Consider the following 11168-nt stretch of genomic DNA (forward strand, 5'->3'; position numbering starts at 1 on the left):
TTGTTTTAATGATTTGATAACAATTTTTTTAAGATTTTAAGTGTTTTTTGTTAAAATATACGCAATCTGCGAAAACACAGTTTTCCGGCTATTAAAAAAAAACTGTAGTGCCGAATTATTTTTCCGTTTAATATGTTATGGATACATATGAGTTCCAACTACTGGCAAATTTTCAACCCAAAGGTCTTAAAACTACGGCTAAAAACCCCGAAAAACAAAAAAACCTGTACCCCCCCTAGGGGGGTGGGCATTGGGTTAAATTCAAATTTGATATAACTGACGTGCGCGGGCATACTAAATAAATATTTCTTATAAATTTCAACTCGATCCGACTCTTTTTCTCGAAGCTATAGCCAGTAAAAGTTCTAACTTAAAAACTCGTACGGTTTTTTTTTTGTTTTTTCAACTTTCGCCTGTGAAGAGTTAAACTTTTTCAACTTTTACCCCCCCAAAGTACCAACTAGATGAAAATTGCGATTCATAGAGTTGCTATTCGAAGGAATTGGTCCAGTATTAAAGAAGTTACAGTGTATACAGATAAAAAAAAAACATACATCAGAGTAAAACCAATACCTTCTCGCTTTGCATCGAAGCTAAAACATTTTTCTGGATTTTTGTGAAAAAGGCATTAAAAGGGGTCAAATTATATGTTTTTGGGGTCGGTGATTACGAATTTGTTATCAGTTCTCAATTTTAATCAGCCAGAAAGAACTTAAGTAAAAAAAAAAAAAAAATTGAACTTTGTGTCAACTTAAAGTCAAAAGTGTTACTTGAGCACAAAACTCAATAGTATCATTCTGCATAGATCTACATAAAATTGTTTTAATGATTTGATAACAATTTTTTTAAGATTTTAAGTGTTTTTTGTTAAAATATACGCAATCTGCGAAAACACAGTTTTCCGGCTATTAAAAAAAAACTGTAGTGCCGAATTATTTTTCCGTTTAATATGTTATGGATACATATGAGTTCCAACTACTGGCAAATTTTCAACCCAAAGGTCTTAAAACTACGGCTAAAAACCCCGAAAAACAAAAAAACCTGTACCCCCCCTAGGGGGGTGGGCATTGGGTTAAATTCAAATTTGATATAACTGACGTGCGCGGGCATACTAAATAAATATTTCTTATAAATTTCAACTCGATCCGACTCTTTTTCTCGAAGCTATAGCCAGTAAAAGTTCTAACTTAAAAACTCGTACGGTTTTTTTTTTGTTTTTTTCAACTTTCGCCTGTGAAGAGTTAAACTTTTTCAACTTTTACCCCCCCAAAGTACCAACTAGATGAAAATTGCGATTCATAGAGTTGCTATTCGAAGGAATTGGTCCAGTATTAAAGAAGTTACAGTGTATACAGATAAAAAAAAAACATACATCAGAGTAAAACCAATACCTTCTCGCTTTGCATCGAAGCTAAAACATTTTTCTGGATTTTTGTGAAAAAGGCATTAAAAGGGGTCAAATTATATGTTTTTGGGGTCGGTGATTACGAATTTGTTATCAGTTCTCAATTTTAATCAGCCAGAAAGAACTTAAGTAAAAAAAAAAAAAAAATTGAACTTTGTGTCAACTTAAAGTCAAAAGTGTTACTTGAGCACAAAACTCAATAGTATCATTCTGCATAGATCTACATAAAATTGTTTTAATGATTTGATAACAATTTTTTTAAGATTTTAAGTGTTTTTTGTTAAAATATACGCAATCTGCGAAAACACAGTTTTCCGGCTATTAAAAAAAAACTGTAGTGCCGAATTATTTTTCCGTTTAATATGTTATGGATACATATGAGTTCCAACTACTGGCAAATTTTCAACCCAAAGGTCTTAAAACTACGGCTAAAAACCCCGAAAAACAAAAAAACCTGTACCCCCCCTAGGGGGGTGGGCATTGGGTTAAATTCAAATTTGATATAACTGACGTGCGCGGGCATACTAAATAAATATTTCTTATAAATTTCAACTCGATCCGACTCTTTTTCTCGAAGCTATAGCCAGTAAAAGTTCTAACTTAAAAACTCGTACGGTTTTTTTTTTGTTTTTTTCAACTTTCGCCTGTGAAGAGTTAAACTTTTTCAACTTTTACCCCCCCAAAGTACCAACTAGATGAAAATTGCGATTCATAGAGTTGCTATTCGAAGGAATTGGTCCAGTATTAAAGAAGTTACAGTGTATACAGATAAAAAAAAAACATACATCAGAGTAAAACCAATACCTTCTCGCTTTGCATCGAAGCTAAAACATTTTTCTGGATTTTTGTGAAAAAGGCATTAAAAGGGGTCAAATTATATGTTTTTGGGGTCGGTGATTACGAATTTGTTATCAGTTCTCAATTTTAATCAGCCAGAAAGAACTTAAGTAAAAAAAAAAAAAAAATTGAACTTTGTGTCAACTTAAAGTCAAAAGTGTTACTTGAGCACAAAACTCAATAGTATCATTCTGCATAGATCTACATAAAATTGTTTTAATGATTTGATAACAATTTTTTTAAGATTTTAAGTGTTTTTTGTTAAAATATACGCAATCTGCGAAAACACAGTTTTCCGGCTATTAAAAAAAAACTGTAGTGCCGAATTATTTTTCCGTTTAATATGTTATGGATACATATGAGTTCCAACTACTGGCAAATTTTCAACCCAAAGGTCTTAAAACTACGGCTAAAAACCCCGAAAAACAAAAAAACCTGTACCCCCCCTAGGGGGGTGGGCATTGGGTTAAATTCAAATTTGATATAACTGACGTGCGCGGGCATACTAAATAAATATTTCTTATAAATTTCAACTCGATCCGACTCTTTTTCTCGAAGCTATAGCCAGTAAAAGTTCTAACTTAAAAACTCGTACGGTTTTTTTTTTGTTTTTTCAACTTTCGCCTGTGAAGAGTTAAACTTTTTCAACTTTTACCCCCCCAAAGTACCAACTAGATGAAAATTGCGATTCATAGAGTTGCTATTCGAAGGAATTGGTCCAGTATTAAAGAAGTTACAGTGTATACAGATAAAAAAAAAACATACATCAGAGTAAAACCAATACCTTCTCGCTTTGCATCGAAGCTAAAACATTTTTCTGGATTTTTGTGAAAAAGGCATTAAAAGGGGTCAAATTATATGTTTTTGGGGTCGGTGATTACGAATTTGTTATCAGTTCTCAATTTTAATCAGCCAGAAAGAACTTAAGTAAAAAAAAAAAAAAAATTGAACTTTGTGTCAACTTAAAGTCAAAAGTGTTACTTGAGCACAAAACTCAATAGTATCATTCTGCATAGATCTACATAAAATTGTTTTAATGATTTGATAACAATTTTTTTAAGATTTTAAGTGTTTTTTGTTAAAATATACGCAATCTGCGAAAACACAGTTTTCCGGCTATTAAAAAAAAACTGTAGTGCCGAATTATTTTTCCGTTTAATATGTTATGGATACATATGAGTTCCAACTACTGGCAAATTTTCAACCCAAAGGTCTTAAAACTACGGCTAAAAACCCCGAAAAACAAAAAAACCTGTACCCCCCCTAGGGGGGTGGGCATTGGGTTAAATTCAAATTTGATATAACTGACGTGCGCGGGCATACTAAATAAATATTTCTTATAAATTTCAACTCGATCCGACTCTTTTTCTCGAAGCTATAGCCAGTAAAAGTTCTAACTTAAAAACTCGTACGGTTTTTTTTTTGTTTTTTCAACTTTCGCCTGTGAAGAGTTAAACTTTTTCAACTTTTACCCCCCCAAAGTACCAACTAGATGAAAATTGCGATTCATAGAGTTGCTATTCGAAGGAATTGGTCCAGTATTAAAGAAGTTACAGTGTATACAGATAAAAAAAAAACATACATCAGAGTAAAACCAATACCTTCTCGCTTTGCATCGAAGCTAAAAAACAATGGTTATTTTCTTAGCACCACGGAAAAACATTTAATTATGGACATGTTTTCTCTTGTCATTTATGTCATATAAATTATTCCCTATTTTTAATCTCTTATCACTTATCTTTTGACTCTTATCTCTAACTGCAAGTGAATGTATAACGCAAAAATGCTGACATGGAATTTCTTGTATCTAGTCCAATTAATATATCCATGTTAAAAATGGCAGAACATTTAGGTCGTGACGTAGAGGAGACGAGGAGGTCACAGATCTACAGGAATTATTATTATACCTGAAAGTAGAGTCCCGACTATCCCGGCTAGAGTCTACTATCCTGAGTCTGTGGATAGGACGTTCAAACCAGTACAGTCCAAACCAAGTATAGTATAAAGTCACACGGTATAACGGACGAGTTAAAGCAGACGTGCCAACCATATTTAACTATAGTTATAATATGATTAGATTATGTTGAAATAGCTAAAATCAGTATTATTTTTCATAAAGTTTCCACTTAAATTTTAAAGTAAAGTTTAAGATTTATATCACAGATAAATTTGTATACAGTTTCGAAATATTTAGCCCTTCTAGCATTGTTTACCCATCAAATATTTATCGTCATAAACAATTATTTCAATGAGATACTCCAGTCCATCTAGATAAAAAAAAAAAGGTTTAATGTAAAAAAAAAGTTTCAAATTAAATCATAATACAAATGAACTAAATTAAATGCGTCAAGCAATGACCATTAAACTTCACACTACTCCCATTATTGGGTTTAATGCTCACTGCCTAGAGTTAACTGTGCTTGTACATTTTGTAGTTAACTATAGATCCTTAAATCTAAATATTATTTAATATCATAATTGAAATAATTGAAATATATAAATAACAGTTAATAGAAACTATTATTTTGAATTTATAAATCATTTGACGATTAGGCGACTATTAAAAACAGCTATATATTAGTATAATAGTTTAAAATACATATTACTTCTATTTTGATATTTAATTTCACTAGCTTTCTGGATGAGTAGGTCTGTAGTTTTTAAAAACGGTTATAAGAACAGTAAAATTAAAAAACATAAATATCTGTTTTTCATAAAACAAAATTGTTACTGACTTGCAATGAAAACATCCCTCTTATAGTCCACTGTAAAGATGAGTTAAATATTAAATTGTTTTTCTTTTTTTACTACCTCGTGTAGGTAAATAAGAAAACAAAATAATTACTTAGATCGTATGCCGAAACAATTATAAACAACAATGATATAAATACACAGAATAGTTTCATTTTAATCTGCAAACAATAATAAACATAAAAGTAGTTTATATTTTTCGCAGTCTTCGGCGAAGAGTTGCAAACGTTTTGGTTTTACGGTTACGTTTTTTATTTCATATATTTTTTGAATAGATCTACTGCTATCTTTTATTCTTTACTTTACTTTGATATTTCCCAATTGCTTTTCAAAATTGAAAAATAATCGAAAAAGGACATATTTTTCAACTTAAAACTAAGGCATACATTGTAATCTTATTAAAAAAGTTTAATTAGTTCACTGATTGTATGAAATTTACTTTCAAACGTCAAAACCATTTTTCCAGAAAGGGTTGACATTTTTTGTATGTAGCCTTATTAGGGATCATTTTAGAGCTTATGGTCTGAAAATAGATCTATAGAGGTGCTATGATATTTACATTTTTCTCAAAAACGTTTAGTCAAATTTTTTTTTATGGAAAATTGTTGAAAAAGGTGAAAATTACACTTTGGCCGTAGTAAATATCTAGGACGTAATTTAAAAGTGAATCGACAGTCAATAGACCCGCAAAATATGTTAATAGAAAAGACGATCAACCCTAAATGTATACTTAAATGTACTTTATCAAAATTATTTTTAGTTTATCCGTTCTCCTAAAAAATAAGAAAAGCAATAGTCTTACATAATTTAAGCTTGCCTAAATAAATACTTCGTAAAATGTAGCCTACAAGATTGTGTAATATCTTATTTGTATTTACTTTGAGGTCACTTAATCTGAAATTATTATTAGTTTAGTAATTTATTGGCCACTCATTAAGAGAGACATTAAGGAGTTAATTTTTAAATGTATTTATTTAAGATACAAAATAACAAACACAATATTGTATCTTAAATACGTATTTTAAATGAAATAATATCATATTGTGTGCTTATCTTAAAGCTAAGAATTAGTACTTACTTAAATTATTAAAACTGTGTAGTTTTTAAGACAAAAATCAAATCGGTTAGCTTGATGAACTAACTGTTTCAAAGTGACATTCTGTTTCGTTTTGTCTATATGCTCCTATTTCGATCGAAACGGAAAAAATCAAAATATATTTTGCGGCGGCCTACGTTAGTTTATTTACATAGCTGTTGTATTAAATTTTTAATAAGTTTAAAATTTATCTGACTCATAGTTTAGTATTTTGGCTATTATAATAATATAATTTATACACTTAAATAAAAATAAATGAAAATGATACTTAATTAATGACAAATAAAATGTTTAACACTGAAATATTTACATTGAATATTTACATTAAGTGCGATTCACCACGTGCACAAACTGTTATATTATGCGTAGTCTACATAGGAAAAAAGACATTTTCAACCAAATAGTAAAAACAAAACAAGTTACTACATTAGAACATGTATAAAAAATTTAAAATATACCAAGACACTGACCAATAATAAGTAATGATAAATAATTAACAAAGTAATAAAAAAAGTATATAAATCCATTAATAACATACAATTTAGACAGGAAGTGGGTAGGTAAAGTAAATATCTGTAGTTTAGATCCACTCATTTACAAGTAACATTATACTGTTTTATTTCGAGTGATCGAAGAAAACCTGTATATAAAAACAGAGTTTTTTTTATCTATAAATTGTCATTAAGCGAAAGTGCTAGTCCCTGCGCAAATACCGGTTCTCCATTGCAGTTAAACTTAATAGACCAAAATGAACCATTCGTGAACACAGACTTTCATACATACGACAATAGTGGTAAACGAAACGAGATTGTCTCGTCGAATCATCTATTTATTTACTGATAAGCCTATTTTTAGATAGTAAAAAAGTTCAACTCCTCTGGTTGCCCAGACAGTCCGGCATCTTTGGTAATGAAGTTGCAGATAACCTAGCGTTCTATGCCACACCTATCCCTCCTCCTCCTTCCGAATTCCACTCTATAATCTCTTCCGAATTTTCTTAAAATTATTGTATTTAAATGCCTGGCAAACCAAGTGGCATTATCTTCCTCGAAATTATGTTGCTAAGTATAGAGAGAGTTCTCCAACAATTTGTCGTATCCCATGATTTTGTAAAATCATCTCTACCTAGAACCCTTATTACTTCCTTTATCAGACTTCGTCTTGGCCATAACTTTCTACCCACTCATGCCTTTCATCTCTCTATAAACTCATCTTCCTGTTGTACACTTCACCTTAATGAAAACATTTCTAACTTTAATAGAAAAAAATGATGTTATTATCTATTAAATGTTATCGAACCCTCTTTTTCGAAAAAAGTGTTAGTTACGTGGTATTGCAGTGACAATCACTATATGTGAATTTAGTATTGTAACAAACATCCTCCAATTAATGTTACAAAATCATATCTATAATATTTGCCCACTAATTTACAAAAGGTTATATCAAATGTATGACTTATTGCATACACAGATTCCATGACTCAATAAATAATTATATTAAAAAAATGAATGTAATGTGTGCCTATAATAACCATAATTTTTATTTGGACCAATTATGTATTTATTTTCTGTTGACACCTATTTTTTCTTAATCAAATAATTTAATTTTTTGATTTTTGTTTTGTAACTTTAAAAAATAATAAAAATTAAAAGAAAATATATACAAATATTACTATCAGAACTATTTGTATATATATAATTTATATTATTATAATATTTATTGAACATTTCGATTATAAAAAAATTAATTAATACTAAATGTTAATATCTAATAGTATGAACGCTTTCCTACATCAGGAGTTTTATAATTTTTAAATACCTTGTCTCTTAATACTCCTAGCTACAATAAAAACATATAATAACTGTTTTACATGTATATAAATGTATAACACATACGTATTATGCATATTGGTGTACAATACTTAAATAAATAAATTTACCTAACTTTGCTATAACTAGCAAGTAACTCCAAATTCGATTGTTGGTCGGATTAGGGGCTACTTCGAATGAAAGTTACAACTGGGCTAGTACACATAAGTCACGAATTTGGTCATAATCGTGAGAAAAATTGTTTAATACAAAATACATTAAATTAATTTATAATATGATTTAGTACTATAATATAACTGAAGAATTATATTTTTAATTTCTGGTTTAAAATTTAAAAAACTGTTTCCTGTGTGGTTATACTTTGGTTGTACACTAGGCATACTCTCCTCATATGAAAATATATTAGGCCTTTAGACTTACTCTTGGTCAAAATAATATCATATATAAATATTATAATAATACATAAGCAAAATATGCGTTTACAATTGTGAGTAAAGCAGTTTATTATGAAATACAATGATTTAATTGACGATTTGATATTAGTGCAATACACAAAAATGATTGATATATTAGAAAAATAGTACAATATAACTTTATAAAAGTTTTATTTTTGACTTCTGGTCTAAATTAGCATATTTCTTCCCCGAGTAGTTGTGTCTTTAGCTGCATTATTTGAAATCCACTGTTTTCGGCGTCTACTTGCCAATATTTGTTACCAATGAATGCGTATTTTTTAACGTGACCGACTTCATCCTTTATGACACAACACTTATTATTGTCAACTTCAGCAGATTTAATATAAAAAGTTGGGATTTTTGTAGTCATCCACAACCCTATAAGACAACACAACCGTTCATATGTCATTGCTAAATCGTATCTAACTGAAAAATAACAAAAAATTGTTTTTATAAAAACATGGTATATTTGGATTACTCGTTTAGATTTAGGTTGAAACTTTTATTTCTTTACAGTTAAAACCGCTACACGTGTAAATAAGTAAAAAAAATAATAATAATATAATATACGTGGCGTCTTTATTGTATAGCCATGCGATATTTAGTCAATAAATTATTTTATGACAGAAATACTGCTGGACACTGTGTACATCATAACATATTGATCATAAAATTTGTATAAAATATATTTAAAATAAGAAAAAATATAGTTTAATTTATAATATAGATATATTCAATTTAATATTAAACATGTCATTCGAAAAGTTTTCCCTTGTTAAATGTACATAACACTGTAGTGAATTAAGTATTATAGAAAAAGTGTATGTATGGAGACAAGATACTTAAAAATTGATATTCTAGTCATACTTATTAGATATTTGTTAAGAAATGAATTTCGATTTATCTTTGTTATATTGTAAGAAGTTATACTTTAGAATTGGCGTTAATGCGTATTGCACAAACGACGAACCATACGAGTCTAAACGCAGTTAAGAAACAAGAACGAACTTTGAATATGCCGGCTTGTGTGCAATATTGTAAATCTTATCGGCTACATCGAAAAAAAAATGAATCAATGATATGTTTTAGGTTATTTTCTAAGTCAGTATTGATAAGAGATCAGTTTAGTTAATAATTTTAAAGAAATCGGTTGAAAATTGACAATTCGTTATTTGTAACCAGAAATCCTGGTCAGCGGAGAGGAAAAGGGTGAAAGAAAAGTTCTAAGGGTTAGATAGGGTGTAAGATGTTAGAAAATGATGCATGAGGTTGAGAGTTGGACGGTAATGGGGAAGAGTTTTATGAAGTATAAGAGTGTAGAAGAGGCTAAGAAATGCTAGGAATGGGTTGAGGAGGGTAGGGAATAGGTTTCGAAGCTGGAAGAGGTCCAGTCGCGCTAAACATGCCAGATTAAGCCAAAAACATATGCATGTTCAAAACAAAATTGCTCAAAAGAATTAAAAAAAAAAAAATTGATATTTTAAAAAACAATTATAGTTCAATTTACCTATATTATGGATTTTACGATTTCTATCATTTTAATTAATCAAGTAAAACAAATATATTTATGACTGTAGTAAGGATTTAAAATGTCTTTGGAATGTGCAAAACTATAAAAATCATTGTTAAAAAAATTACTGAAATTAAGATGTTTTTATAGGCCAATTATATTAATAAGACGTATATAGTATCAACAAAAAATCAACACCATGATAACTCTATAATAATGTATACCTATCGCATAAAGAAGTATTTTTTTCAAAGCTTTTCCTGTAAGACGTCTTCTTTCTTTTCCAAGATCGGTTAAATTTACGTTAGCCATATCTGCAAAAATGAATTCTCGCGATACATAATTTTATTAAATGTCAAAAAACGGTGATTTTATGAAAATAATTGTTTTCATTAGTATCACTGAGACACGTATTAGCAAATATAAATTAGGTCTCATCCTCTCTCCTAAAAATTTAATGTTTACTTTATTTTAATTATTGTTTTGTAAGAAAAAAAACAATAAATGTTATTTTTAAAACAAGCATTAAGGGATATACTTGACTATTCAATACATTATTAATTACTTGGGTCTGGAAGATTAGGCATAGGAATAGCTGTAACAAAATTATAACTTAACAAATAGTTTGCACACTAATTAAAAGCCATATTTTATAATTAATCCATAATAGTCAACCTAAATTTGGGACTAATTAGATTAATTAATAAATGTGACCTCAAAAAAATTAAATAATTACACACATAAAGTACATCTTAATTAATATCTATAAGATTCACGATAAAATTGCGACCAATAAGAATTATTTATTGATGCAATACCTTATATTAATATCAAATTATTTTTAATAGCCACGTTTACACTAAAGATTAGAATTATATTTTAAAGGATCATCAAAAGCTTTGGTGAAAACAAAAAGTTTTCTGACTTTGAGCTTCAATCGAAATTTTACATTTTCTCTTTAGAACTCCAAACATGTACCTAAATATCATAAGAATGTGTTGAAGTTTTCACGGGTTAAGATTTCACGAGGATGACTTTTATATCCGTGTCAATAGTTGAAGGTGGAATGTGCAAATACCCCGAAACGTCGGCTAATAACTACTGACACGATATATATTTGAAAATCTTCTACGAATAATGTTTACTTAGAAATATTATACTTACATAATATGTCGATCATTTCTTGTGCCATTTCTGTATAATGATCTATGGAGTCTGAAATTTGAAAAAAAATAGTTTTGAATGTACAGGTGTCTTCTGATTGAATCCAAAAAAAGGTACAAAT

At 29.2% G+C, this 11168-nt stretch overlaps 1 protein-coding gene and 1 long non-coding RNA gene across 3 annotated transcripts in view; both read right to left on the reverse strand.

Annotated features, from left to right (window-relative positions):
• Positions 1-4477, reverse strand: part of LOC126832870 (uncharacterized) — a 20215-nt gene extending 15738 nt beyond the window's left edge. For both annotated transcript variants that reach the window (XR_007684813.1, XM_050563895.1), the window contains exon 1: positions 4456-4477. Coding sequence is in view for 1 of the 2 variants with exons in the window: in XM_050563895.1 (XP_050419852.1) it covers positions 4456-4459 (4 nt within the window). In the remaining variant the exon portion in view is untranslated. The remainder of the gene's footprint in view (positions 1-4455) is intronic.
• LOC126832894 (uncharacterized) lies at positions 4472-6231 on the reverse strand. The gene is made up of 5 exons (XR_007684816.1): positions 6072-6231; positions 5088-5154; positions 4978-5007; positions 4849-4893; positions 4472-4509 (listed from the first exon to the last, which is right to left on the reverse strand). It is a non-coding gene; the product is annotated as an uncharacterized LOC126832894 (long non-coding RNA).
• Between the last annotated feature and the right edge of the window lie 4937 nt (positions 6232-11168).

Source organism: Adelges cooleyi, unplaced genomic scaffold (genome assembly GCF_023614345.1).
Source record: "Adelges cooleyi isolate 19-005CV unplaced genomic scaffold, UGA_ACOO_1.1 ACOO_flye_CR_arks_rails_tigmint_CR_PRNA_1, whole genome shotgun sequence".
NCBI lineage: Eukaryota > Metazoa > Arthropoda > Insecta > Hemiptera > Adelgidae > Adelges > Adelges cooleyi.